Source organism: Apodemus sylvaticus, chromosome 10 (genome assembly GCF_947179515.1).
Source record: "Apodemus sylvaticus chromosome 10, mApoSyl1.1, whole genome shotgun sequence".
In the NCBI taxonomy this organism is placed as follows: Eukaryota; Metazoa; Chordata; class Mammalia; order Rodentia; family Muridae; genus Apodemus; species Apodemus sylvaticus.
Window position 1 is genome coordinate 50,703,421 of NC_067481.1, and position 14,355 is coordinate 50,717,775.

Here is a 14,355-nt window from a genome sequence, read left to right on the forward strand (position 1 = left end):
GAATAGAATCAAAGTCAGAAAAAAATCCCACAAACTTATGAACCCTTGATTTTTTTATAAAGATTCAAAATCATACAATGAAAATGAAAGCATTATCAATAAATAGTCTAACTGGATATCTGCATGTAAAATAATACAAATAAATCCATATTTATCACCCTGTACAAAACTGAAGTCTTAGTGGATGAAGGACCTCAACAAAAAACAGGATATGCTAAATCTTATAGAAAAGAAAGTGTGAAATAGCCTCAAATGTATTTGTAGAGGAGACAATTTCCTGAACAGAGCACCAATGGTTCAGGTTCTGAGATCAACAATTTCTAAAAGAGACTTAACAAATATGAAAAGTTCTGTAAGTGAAAGGACACTGTCAATGGGAAAAAACAACAGCATGCGTATTGGAAAAGGATCTTCAAGAAGGTAGAACCCAGAGAACCAAATAACTCCCTTAAAAAGTGGGGTACAAAGCTAAACAAAGAATTTTCACATGAAGAACTTCGGAGGGCTGAGAAACACCACAGTCTGGCGGTTCCTCCGAAAACTGGGCACCTCACTTCCAGAAGATCCTGCTATACCACTCCTGGGCATATACCCAGAGGATTCCCCACCATGTAATAAGGATACATGCTCTACTATGTTCATAGCAGCCCTATTTATAATTGCCAGATGCTGGAAAGAACCCAGGTATCCCTCAGCAGAAGAGTGGATGCAAAAAATGTGGTATATCTACACAATGGAGTACTATTCAGCCATTAGAAACAATGAATTCATGAAATTCTTAGGCAAATGGATGGAGCTAGAGAACATCATACTAAGTGAGGTAACCCAGACTCAAAAGGTGACTCATGGTATGCACTCACTAATAAGTGGATATTAACCTAGAAATCTGGAATACCCAAAACATAATCCACACATCAAATGAGGTACAAGAAGAAAGGAGGAGTGGCCCCTGGTTCTAGAAAGACTCAGTGAAGCAGTATTCGGCAAAACCAGAGCGGGTAAGTGGGAAGGGGTAGGTGGGAGGACAGTGGGAGAGAAGGGGGCTTGAGGGACTTTCGGGAATGGGGGGGCTAGAAAAGGGGAAATCATTTGAAATGTAAATAAATTATATAGAATAAAAAAAACAGTATAAGGCAAAACCAGAACAGGGAAGTGGGAAAGGGTGGGTGGGAGAATAGGGGGAGGGAAGGGGACTTATGTGACTTTCGGGGAGTGGGGGACCAGAAAAGGGGAAATCATTTGAAATGAAAATAAAAAATATATCGAATGAAATAAAAAAACAGAAATCGAAAAAAAATAAAAAGAAAAAAAGAAAAATCTACCAAGAACAGCTCTCAATTCTGAACATCTATGCTCCAAATGCAAGGGCACCCATATTCGTAAAAGAAACTTTACTAAAGCTCAAAGCACACATTGCACCTCATGCAATAATAGTGGGAGACTGCAACACTTCAATCTCATCAATGGACTGATCATAGAAACCGAAATTAACAGAGATGAAGTGAAACTAACAGAAGTTATGAACCAAATTGATTAAACACATATCTATAGAGCATTTTATCCTAAAACAATAATATAGCTTCTTTTCAGATCTTCATGGTACCTTCTCCAAAACTGACCATAAACTCAATCACAAAACAGAACTCAATAGATATAAGAAGATTGAAATAATCCCATGCCTTGTATCAGACCACCACAGACTAAGGCTGTTCTTTAATAACAATAAAAATAACAGGAAGCCCACATACACCTAGAAACTTAAGTTCTTTATATATATTGGATATTAGCCCTCTATCTGATGTAGGATTGATGAAGATCTTTCCCAATTTGTTGGTTGCCGATTTGTCCTTTTGATGGTGTCCTTTGCCGTACAGAAACTTTGTAATTTTATGAGGTCCCATTTGTCAATTCTTGATCTTAGAGCATACGCTACTGGTGTTCTGTTCAACAGAAGAGTGGATGCAAAAAATGTGGTATATCTACACAATGGAGTACTATTCAGCCATTAGAAACAATGAATTCATGAAATTCTTAGGCAAATGGATGGAACTAGAAAACATCATACTAAGTGAGGTAACCCACACTCAAAAGGTGACTCATGGTATGCACTCACTAATAAGTGGATATTAACCTAGAAAACTGGAATACCCCAAACATAATCCATACATCAAATGAGGTACAAGAAGAAAGGAGGAGTGGCCCCTTGTTCTAGAAAGACTCAGTGAAGAAGTATAGGGCAAAACCAGAACGGGGAAGTGGGAAGGGGTGGGTGGGAGGACAGGGGGAGAAAAGGGGGCTTATGGGACTTTCGGGGAGTGGGGGCTAGAAAAGGGGAAATCATTTGAAATGTAAATAAAAAATATATCGAATAAAAAAAGACAAAAAAAATTAAAAAAAAAGTAATCTCACATAGAAGGATAGGGATTGGATAATGGTGGTTGTAGGTACAATTAATGTTCTCACAGGGAGGTAAGAAGGCAAAATGAGTGAACAGGCATGAGAATATAGACTGCTTTCCTATTGGCTTGAGGAATCCTTAAACATACCATCTGCTTGCCATATTCCTTCCCTTTTCACTTGCTGGTATACATAGAATATTGCATAATGAAGTTTGAGTTTTTCAGAAAGTTGTATATCTGCACTAAGTCTTCTTGTGGGTAGTCTGTCATGTTGACTTGACATGCTGTCCTTTGGAAGCTTCCCATTGTACGCTGATTTTTATTATCTCTTGCTGCTTAAAAATCTACCATAGGATGGGTTGTTAACATGGCTTGGCTGATAAAGACTATTCTCACATTCAAAAATATAAAAACAACTTATGTTTGTGTAAATTTTTGCTGTACATGAGACACTTTAAGTCATTTATAATGAAAAAATTCCTGATAATTTGATATGGGGTGCAGTCACCCTTCTTCCCTTTCCCTACTAACAAAGTGAGCTGCAATCAACAGAAACTATGTTCATTACCCAAATATGAAAGGACTAGGCATCTTCATGATTTTTTTTTGTTTTCTTGTTGGAGATAATTTTTAATTAGTCTTGCTTGTATTTAAATTCTATCTTAAGTACAGGAAATAGGGATCAGTGGCCATAATTGGTCTTCACTAAAGATCCCTGTATAATTGGTTTGAGAAAGGTCCTAAGTAATTACTAGCCTTACTTAATGAGATATGCAGGATCTGGACTCCCCTGGGATGCTGGGCACTTGAGGCCTAGGGATGGTCCAGATAGGTGATGAGTACAGGGATGTGTGCAGGGATGGTCCAGATAGGTGATGAGTACAGAGGCTGCTAATGTTCTCTGCAAATAAATGAAGGTGAGCAGGATCATCAACCAGAAACTAGGACTCAGCCTCAGGAGTGCTGTTTAGTTAGGAAAATAAGCAGGTGTGTTTCGGTGAATCCACATAAATTTCAAGCATGATGCAGGACAGTTTTTCAGGCATGATAACATATTTCTTTTCTCTGTCTTCTAAGACTTCATCACACTGTAAAAGTATTTGTTTGATGGTCCTCATGTAACCTCTTTCATTATAATTATTAATTATATTTTTCTTTCAATATTAAACCATTTCAACACTAGAGCACTTAAACTAAGATGGAGTTTATAGCAGTTGTGCTGAAGGGTATTATATTAGACTTTATCCTGTGGTGTCTGTGCAAACATCTGAACAATGTCCTTCCCAAGATAATGATTAATTTTATCTGCCCAAGTTCATAAAGTTGTTTTACTTGTATAAGATTACTACTAAATGCAGTCCATCAGAGGTAACATTTGATAGAAGGGTGTAACAAATTTTAGAAACATGTCCCCTCTGATTCTCCTGTACTATTTCATTTGAGAACTGTGGTTTAAACTTCGAAAGAATGTATGAAGTCTATTGTCACATCAGTTGTAACAGTTAATAGAGATTTCTCAGGCTTCTGATCTTTGTATACATAGCACAAAGGCACTGTTTATTTACTGAAGAAGCAGAAACTGGTCTTGGTGGCACACTCCTGTCATTCCAGAGCTCAGGAAGGACAGTATGGAGTATTGTTCAGTTTTTTCTTATGCCACCCTGGGATACACAAGGAGCATATCTTTTTAAATGGTTCATGACTTTTTTTCTTATATGGTTTTCCCTCTCTAATGTTTATCCACAATGTGTAAAAGCTTTGAATATAGCTAAGATAAATATTGTCAGTCTGTGAATATGTCAACTCTCAGAATAGGTTGTAACACTTCAGGAAATCTTGCTGAAATCTATTGATTTTTCTCCTGTTTTGTTAACTTTGAGGTTCATCTTAGATTCAAATTATCCACAATTGTCAAGAATCACAGTGTGTGTGTGTGAGAGAGAGAGAGAGAGAGAGAGAGAGAGAGAGAGAGACAGAGACAGAGACAGAGACAGAGACAGACACAGAGAGAGAGAGACAGAGAGAGAGACAGAGAGAGAGAGAGACTGTTCCCTTGTATGTGACTTAGGACACAGACTGATGCTAGAGACTTATATGACAATATTTGAAGAACAACTGTCTAGAACACTGGAATCCCGGAGAAGAGTGGAGGTTAGAGACTTGTATCTAAGGCAATAGATGAAAACTTTTTCTGTAGAGAACTCTATTTTTCCACCTAAATCCTTCAACTGCTTTTATGAAACTCACCATGTGATGGAGTGTTTCTTATTAACTCAATGTCCACACATTTTAATGACATTTAGAGAATATATGCATATCGAATAGAATTATTTAAAAATTAGTATTAAATTTAACCCATTTGATGATAAATTAAACATCAAATATTGAATAAATGTCTGAGGAATCTCAAGTTAAGATTCAAAGTAATTTTGATGTTTATTTTTAAAATTTGTAAATATATAATTCTGTTTGTGTTCCATATGAGAATCAATTACATTTTCAGGATTAAAGCATATGGATTTGATTTGTAGTCATTGATGCTTCTGAGAAGTGAAACAAAGGATTCATCTGAACACTAAAAACAAATGTTAGATCTCTCACACTCATTAAGGAGTATAAAATTTAGTGTTAAATATTCAAGTATTTACATTTAAACATGAATTTTCTGCACTGAGATTAATCAAATCATTTGAGCTGCAGGAAACAGATATTCACTGGCCAAATTCATGCAATATGATAGGTATTGATCTTAGTTAGAGATTATGAGTAATTGTAAACAAACAAATGGTATGAAGACATATGTGGCCTCTCCTTCATATATTTTACAATTAATAGAAAGATAATTTATAGACATAATCAAAGTATTGAGCACATGGGATATAAGTATAAGATGCTATGAAGCATGGCTGAGGGTCTCATGAAGTATGGGAGGACAGGGTAAATTTAGCTGTGTATGTGATAAGCAATAAAATGAAAGAAAAATGGAGTGGAGGACATGAAAGGCAAGAGAACTAGCAACTCTAAAATGTGGGTTGTTAAGAGATTGATCCAGCATTGAATTATGAGAGGAAAGCATGCGGTACCATATGGGATGTACCACTGACAACTGTGAGATAACAAAAGAGTATTTGTGTCCCTGATATAAACTTTGTTCTTATCCTCACAGCAACAGTGGTAATCTGAAGAATAAATCAGAAAAGGTGTGAAGGAACCCCTCTGTTTAAATGCTTCAGATTAAATGAAGCATGTTGAAGAAGGTGAGATGGTTTGGGAGACAGGAGAACAAGAACATGAACTGAGTCTGCTTCTGTATTCTGGTAAAGACAAGACGAGGTCCTGATAAAGTTTTACAGTATAAAATTGCAAAGAGCAAATTACAAACAATTAAGCATGGGAGGAAATAATTAGTCAATTTTTTCTCTCATTAGAAGTGCTTGGTGGTGTTTATAAAAGATTTAGAAACAAAAATCTGTTAAAGAAAAGTTAAGAATAATAATTAAAAACTGTAGTGACTACAGATATTTGGAGTTCTAAAATTATAATTTCTAGGAAGATGGTCAGATCCACTGTTGTAGAATATATACCCTAGATATGTATGTATTTTTTTAATTTTAAAGGATCTGATATTTTCTCATTAGGATACTGGAGAGGAAGAATGATAATGCACAACAAAACTCTCATTGCTCAGTTCCTCCTCCTGGGCCTGCCCATTCCCCCAGAGCACCAGCACCTGTTCTATACCCTGTTCCTGGCCATGTACCTCACCACTGTCCTGGGGAACCTCATCATCATCATCCTCATTCTACTGGACTCTCATCTCCACACACCCATGTACTTCTTTCTCAGCAACTTGTCTTTCTCTGACCTCTGCTTTTCCTCTGTCACAATGCCCAAGTTGCTGCAGAACTTGCAGAACCAAGACACATCCATCTCCTATGCTGGCTGTCTGACACAAATGTACTTTTCGAGTCTTTTTGGAAGCCTGGAAATCTTCTTCCTCTCGATCATGGCCTATGACCGCTATGTGGCCATCTGCCATCCACTTCATTACACCAGCATCATGAGCCCCACACTCTGTGAGAACCTGGTAATGATATCCTGGGGATTTACTGTGCTGTATTCCCTTTTGCACACTCTACTCTTGGCTACATTGTCATTCTGTGAGGACAATATGATCCGCCACTTTTTCTGTGACATATCTGCACTGCTCAAGTTGGCCTGCTCTGATATTTATATAAATGAACTTATGATATTTTTCTTGGGAGGTCCCCTTATGGTCATCCCTTTCTTACTCATTGTTGTGTCCTATGTACGTATTTTCTTCTCCATTCTAAAGGTTTCATCTACTCAAGCCATCCACAAGTTCTTCTCCACCTGTGGCTCCCACCTGTCTGTGGTCTCACTGTTCTATGGGACAATTATTGGTCTCTACTTATGCCCATCAGCTAATAACTTTACAGTAAAGGAGGCTTCCATGGCCATGATGTACACAGTGGTAACTCCCATGCTGAACCCTTTCATCTACAGCCTGAGGAACAGAGATATAAAAGAGGCCCTTGTGAGAATACTAACCAGCAAAACAATAAAGGTATTGTTTTGCTGGTAAGTATTCTCACAAGGGCCTGGTAACACCAGGATTTTATTTACATTTTAGTGAATACACTGATATTAATATTACAAAATATATCCAACTAAGGGGACTCACATACAAGAACATAGTACATAATAATCATATTTGCAAAGAAAAGTTTTACCCAGTAGTTCAGTTATAGAAAGGGACCTTGGTGACTCAGTAATGCTATCCTAAGTCTTGAATGTGTGATTCTAGAAAATCATAAGGTAATAACTAATATTTTATCTGATTCTATCCCTTACATTCTTTTTATTGTTATAGAAAATAGATTTTCCTCTCATACAATATATGCCAAGCACAGTATCCTCTCCTTCCACTCCTTTTGTTCCCTCCTACCTCCCCTACTCCAAATTACTCCCTCTCATTTTCCTCTTCTGCAAACAGCTGTCCTCAAAGAGAAGAGAACTAAATACTACAAAACAAGATACAATAAGAAAAGGTGAAAACCCTTGTATGTACAATAGCCAAGACAACACAGCAGGAAGAAAAACTTTTAAGATCAGGGAAAAGATTCAGAGACAAAACCAGAAACCACTGTTTGTAGTTCCACAAAACAGCAAGTTAACAGCCCTAATGTATAGGCAGAGGACATTATGGATACCCCTACAGGACCCAGGCTTTGGGAACCCATGTGAGCAACTGTTTAGCTAATTTAGTAGTACCATGTCCTGGTATCCTACAAACACTTTGACTTCTACAATCTTTTCTCCCCCTCTTCCAAAGGGTTAACCCATCTCTGAGGAGAGGGACACAGTGGGATACTTCAATTTATACTGTCTTTCTGTATAATGTTTGGCAATGGATCTCGACATCTGCTCTATTGGTGTCAGAAGAATTCTATGTAATAATACCTGGACAAATCACTAATTTATGTGCACAGTATAATATCACTAGGAGATATTTCAGATGATATTCTGGAAAATATCATCCTAAGTGAAGTAACCCAATCACAAAAGAACACACATGGAATACAGTCACTGATAAGTGGATATTAGCTCAGAAACTCTGAATACCCAAGACACAATTCACATATCAAATGACTCCCAAGAAGGAGGAAAAAGTGGTCCCTGGTCCTGAAAATGCTTGTTCCAGCATTGTAGGGGAATACCAGGACAGAGAATTAGGAGGGGGTTGATAGGAGAATGGGCAGAGGAAAGAGGGCTTAGGGAACTTATGGGGAGGGGGGAACCGGGAAAGGGAAAATCATTTTTAATGTAAACAAAGAATATTGAAAATAAAAAATTATTTTAAAAAGGATTTATTTCATTGACTTTTTTACACTAATGTTTGTTTCTACCCTAGATCTCTCCTCTATTCAGTCTCTGGTTCCTGGCTATCTAGCCAGTGTAGGGCATCAGGTCATTTCATCTACATTCTGAGGAACAAAAGCATGAAGGAGTTCCTTATAAGAGTAATCTGCTATAAAATATTCTTTATTATGATAGTATTTGGGATTCTCAAAAATGTAGTAAGGTAAATATTTTGTATCAGATTTTATCCATTGTCACAGGAGCTGCATGAAAGAGCATGTGACATAACTATCCAATACATGAAAGAGAGGAGGTTTAGCAGGGTATGCAAGTAGGAAAGGCTGTTTTTAGATATGGCTACACCTTCCTATTTACCGTGCATACATTCCTGGAAATGCATATTGTCTAATACATTTGCAGGTATTGTCTAATATGGTCTCCATTCATCTTAGGCTGCAGGAAAAACTTATCATTTTACCCTGATTTCTGTGTTCACTGATGTACCAGTAAAATATAGTTTAGTTTAATCAATGGCTTCATAACACTGGATAACATGAAATATCTTCACTACCCTACTTCATTCTATCATTTCCTACTGACACTCAAACACTGATTTTGACGTTATTTTTTCTCAATTCCCCACATTCTCTCCACATACCCATGTCATCTCTGACAAGTCTTTACCCTGAGCAAATTTGTTAGAATCATTTTGTACAATTTTCATTTGTATAAATATAATCTTAATTTGGAATTCATTGATAAACAGGGACAAATCAATTTACTTCTCTAAGACCAAGGGAAAAAAGAAAAAAGAATCTACTAATGTCTAATGTATGTTCATATTTTACTTTGTAAAACATCTGTTTCTAGTGGGTGGCTTGGTTTTACTCTTGTGAAAATCTCAGATAAGGTTATGTTTCACAGACTAAAGAATAAAGAGTTCCTCTGATAAGTAGATATTAGACCAAAAGCTCAGAATACTGAAGATAAAATTCACAGACCACACGAAACTCAAGAAGAAGGGAGACCAAAGTGTGGATACTTTGGTCCTTCTTAGAGGATCAACATACCCATGTCTCACAGCCAACCAATAGACTGGGCATAGGGTCTCCAATGTAGGAGGTAGAGAAAGGACCCAAGGAGCTGAAGAGGTTTGCAGCCCCATAGGAGGAACAATAATGTGTACCAGCCAGCACCCCGAGAGCTCTCAGGGACAAAACCATCAACCAATGAGTACATATGTAGGGACCCCATAGCTCCAGCTACATATGTAGCAGAGGATAGCCTTTTCAGACATCAATGAGAGGAGAGGCCATTGGTCCTGTGATGGCTTGATGCCCTAGTATAGGGGAATGTCAAGTCAGAAAAGTGGGAGGTAGAGTTGGTAAGCAGTGGGAGGCAGAATGTGATAGGGGTTAATAAAAAAGGGGATACCACTTATATGTAAATAAAGCAAATATCTAATTAAATAATAATAAGGAGTTCATAAACTTTCCATCTCACACACAGGACAAGTGAGCATGATTGTGATCATAGACCAATTACCCTCTTTTCTCTCACTTCTGTAGAAAAAATAATTTTTCTTTACTTTTTAATATTCTTTGTCTCACTATGGCATGAAATAACCCTGGTACCTTATTTCCTCAGTTATCATGGGTAGGTGTTGATACATAAATCCAGTTCTTTATATGCTATTGAACCTTCACACACACATTATCTCCATGTGAAGCCAGATCTGCCTCTATACCTTCTCATTTTCTGGAGAACATCTCTACTTTATCCTACATATAATCTTCAATAGGAACACACACACCTTGAGTTTTTTGGTTCCCAAAGTCTTCTTTTGGTCTTTTATCCTATTTCTTGAATTATGATGTCATCTACTACCCAGTGATCTACATAGCCAATTCTCTGCACACGAATGCATATATGTACAAACAGACACATGCACATAATATGTATATATTTTACAGATGTATAATATATACATAATACATTGTATGTAATATATATAACCTAAGTATAATATATAATATATGTTTCATATATATGTATATATATACATGTATATATATTTTATATAAGTGGATAACATCTCATAGAATTTTGAATTGTGGCTGTTTGTTGAATAATCCTAAGTATAGTTGTTTCCATGTGCTTAAGGTTGCAACAACTGTTATCATAACAAAACTCTGAAATTTCATTCTCATGATACAACAAAATTATTAAGGACAAGACACATTACTCCTCAGGTGAAAAACAGTTTAAAAGACAGAAATGATTTTATATTCAATAGCAATAACATTAGATATAAGAGCTATAGGAAAGAAGCTAAAGTTCTTCTGAGCAATGGAAAGCAGTGAAAATATGACATACAGTTCCTAGGGACAAAACCACCAACCAATGAGTACAGATGGAGGGACCCATGTCCCTCTTTAAGGCTTTTTTAAATTTTTAACTGATACATGAAATCATAGTTGGAATAACGTAATACAATGCTATGGATACCATACACAATGTAGAAAATGAGCTGTTTCAAAGTGAGAGTGTTGCCGGGCAGTGGTGGTGCATGCCTGTAATCTCAGCACTCTGAGAGGCAGAGGCAGGCAGATTTCTGAGTTAAAGGCCAGCCTGGTCTACAGAGTGAATTTCAGGACACCTAGGGCTATACATAGAAAACCTGTCTCAAAAAAACCAAATCCAAAAAAAAAAAATGAGAATGTTTTAAACACAAGAGGAGAGGGAAGGAGAACAAGAAAGGTTAACTAAAAAAATCTGAAAAAAAAATAGAAATCAAGCAAGATGTGATAGATCATGTCTGTGATCCCAGCACACATAACCATCAGGCAGAAGCATCACTATAAATCTTATGGCAGCAAAGTTGCACAGTAAGATGTTTCGAGGTCAGTCTAGTTGCATTGTGACTTGGTGAAGTCAGATTAGCTACACATTAAGACCCTGTGAGGTCAGCCTAAGGTGCACAGTGAGACCCTTAGGGAAATGGAACTCACAACCTTTAATATTGTATCTGTGAAATGATGAGCATAAAGTTGCCACATGACTGAGAAATTGTACACCAGGGAACATAGTTACAATGGTTGTGGGGATCTAACCCAAGGTTTTGTTTCATTATGCATGCAAGTACAACTTATAATTGTCTCAAAGCAGAATGAGCAATCAAATTATGATCAGATAAATACAGCATATTACACTCACACAATGAAATATTATTCAACAAGAAAAATGAATCAAGTGTTGCATGCAAATGTGTGGAGGTGCTGTGGAGACAAAGTATACAAATGTAAAGAGCAGACATTCAATGAGGGAAATTTCAGTTCGATATCTTAAAAGGTCAAATGTCAATGGTCATGTGACTTTCTGAATATCTTTTCTTTTACCATTGGATTACTATGTGTTGTTCTCAACCTTAAACAGAGATTCTTCTTGTCACAGTGGGTATTCGTTTATACTGAGTCACACAACTGTTCAATTGCTACAAATGAGTGACTGTAAAACACATCCATAGATGGGATCTTATAAAGATCATATGTCCTTCAAGGTTCAGGAAACATCATGGAAAAAGAGGTAGAAAAATTGGAAAACCCAGAGGGTGGAGAGAAGGACTGTGAGATGTTGGATTCTGATGAGAGAGCTGCTGCAAACATAAACTTACAGTGGCTGTGGTCACCTGAACAAAATTTGCACATAACCAAGTCATTTAAAATTTCCAGCTTGAATAATTCCAACATCAGTTGGCATCACAATGAAGATAGAAGAATTTTGGTAAGAACCCACCCATAAATGAAGAGATGCACAAAATTAGCAAAAGAGGGAGCATCTGTCTTCCTCAGTCATGAGAACTCCTTATTTGTTATCCACTACAAAGTGGTCAGTCCTAGAAGCACATACATGAAGGCAACACCGAATAAGCACCGAATAAGCTCAATGGGTTATATTTATATGTGAATTTGGTTAACAAAGGTTAAAGAAGTGGAAGTTGTGAGTTTGAGGGGGGTATTAGGTATAGGAGGAGTATGATGGAGGAGAGGGTAAATAAGAAGTAATGAAATTGTATTTTACATATAAGGACAGAGAAAAAGGAGGGAGGTGATTGGAGAATGGATGGAGAGAAGAAGGTTTATGAGAGATATGGGGAGGGAGATACTGGGAATGGGAAATCATTTGGAATGAAAACAAAGATATATAAAATAAAAATATTTAAAAAAATACCTTTTAAAATATACCAGCATGGAAGTAGCTCCTAATACCCCAATGTTAGCTTAGGAGCTATTGGCATTTGATAGCTGCTAAGGAGAGTGGCCATTGTCAGGTTGCCCAAACACTAGTAGAAAACCCCACATCCTAGCGGGGAGAAGTTGGTGTGCTCCGGTGAATCCAGCGGGTCCCATTGGGAGCCTTCGGGTGCCAGAGCTTGGGTCCCAGTCCTGAGGCCTCTGGCAGGAGCCCTCAGCTCAACTCTCTCCGCTTCCGGATCCAGATCAGCCTGGGCGGCAACACCCAGGTACTCTCCAGGTCCTGCAAGAGGCAAGAGGGGCTTCCGGGTGGCCAGGGGGGAGAAGTCGGTGTGCTCCAGTGAACCCAGCGGGCCCCAGTGGGAGCCTTCGGGTGCCTGCTTTGGGATCTGAACTGCCAGGGCCACAGCGCTCGGTCTCCAGGAAGTGCAGGAGACCCTGTGTGCACCCAGGGGCAGTCTGGGAGCTCACAACACTGCTTGCTCCTGTGGCCCAGAGCTTGGGTCCCAGTCCTGAGGCCTCTGGCAGGAGCCCTCAGCTCTCCACTTCCGGATCCAGATTAGCCTGGGCTGCAACACTACATCTCCAGGTCCTGCAAGAGGCAAGATAGGCTTCCAGGCGGCCACGTGGGAGAAGTCAGTGTGCTCCAGTGAATCCAGCAGGCCCCAGCGGTAGCCTTCGGGTGTCTGCTTCAGTATCTGAACAGCCTGGGCAACAGCACCCTGTCTCCAGGCAGTGCAGAAGGTAAGCTGTGCACCAGAGGCCACCTGGGAAGGGTCAGCTTGCACTGGTGAGTCCAGCACTGACAAGACCAACTAACACCAGTGAGAACTAGATGGCAAAAGGAAAATGCAGGAATGTCACTAACAGAAATCAAGGCAATATGGCAGCATCTGAACCCAATTCTCCTCTACCAGCATGTCCTGGATACCCCATCACACCAGTAAAACAAGATTTGGATTTAAAATCACTGGTCATGATGCTGGTACAGGAACACATGAAGGACATACTTAAAGAAATTCAGGAAAAAACGGATCAAAAGTTAGAAGCCTTTGCAAGGGAAACACAAAAATCATTGAAAGAAATCCAGGAGAATACAAAAGCCAATAAGGAGGAAACACAAAAAAAAATTAAAGAAATACAGGAGTACTTTGATCAACAGGCTGAGGTCATGAAAGAGGAAACACAAAAATCTCTTAAAGAATTACAGGAAAGCACAAACAAGCAAGTGAAGTAGCTAAGCAAAACCATCCAGGATCTAAAATCAGAAGTAGAAACAACTAAGAAAACTCAAAGGGAGACAACTTTGGAGATAGAAAGCCTTGGGAAGAAATCAGGGGACAGAGATGCAAATATCAACAACAGAATACAAGAGATAGAAGAAAGAATCTCAGATGCTGAAGATTCCATAGAAACCATGGACTCAACAGTTAAAGAAAATGCAAAATGCAAAAAGCTTGTAACCAAAAAATATCCAGGAAATCCAGGACACAATGAGAAGCCCAAACCTAAGGATTATAGGCATAGATGAGAGTGAAGATTTACAACTTAAAGGGCCAGCAAATATCTTCAATAAAATTATGGAAGAAAACTTCCCTAACCTAAAGAGAGAGATGCCCATGAATATACAAGAAGCCTACAGAACTCCAAACAGACTGGACCAGAACAGAAATACTTCCCGTCACATAATAATCAAAACACCAAATGTTCTAAACAAAGAAAGAATATTAAAGGCAGTAAGAGAAAAAGGCCAAGTAACATATAAAGGAAGACCTATCAGAATCACAGCAGATTTTTCACCTGAGACTATGAAGGCTAGA

General features: G+C 38.2%; 1 protein-coding gene across 1 annotated transcript; it reads left to right on the top strand.

Moving 5' to 3' along the window:
- The first annotated feature begins 6,054 nt into the window (after positions 1–6,054).
- On the top strand, positions 6,055–7,005 carry LOC127694388 (olfactory receptor 1468-like). Its single transcript, XM_052195934.1, has one exon. The coding sequence runs from the start codon at positions 6,055–6,057 to the stop codon at positions 7,003–7,005; it is 951 nt and encodes a 316-aa protein (XP_052051894.1).
- Positions 7,006–14,355: the final 7,350 nt, after the last annotated feature.

Excerpts from the sequence above, each read along its gene's own strand:
- LOC127694388 (XM_052195934.1), top strand. The coding sequence starts at position 6,055 with ATGATAATGCACAACAAAACTCTCATTGCTCAGTTCCTCCTCCTGGGC.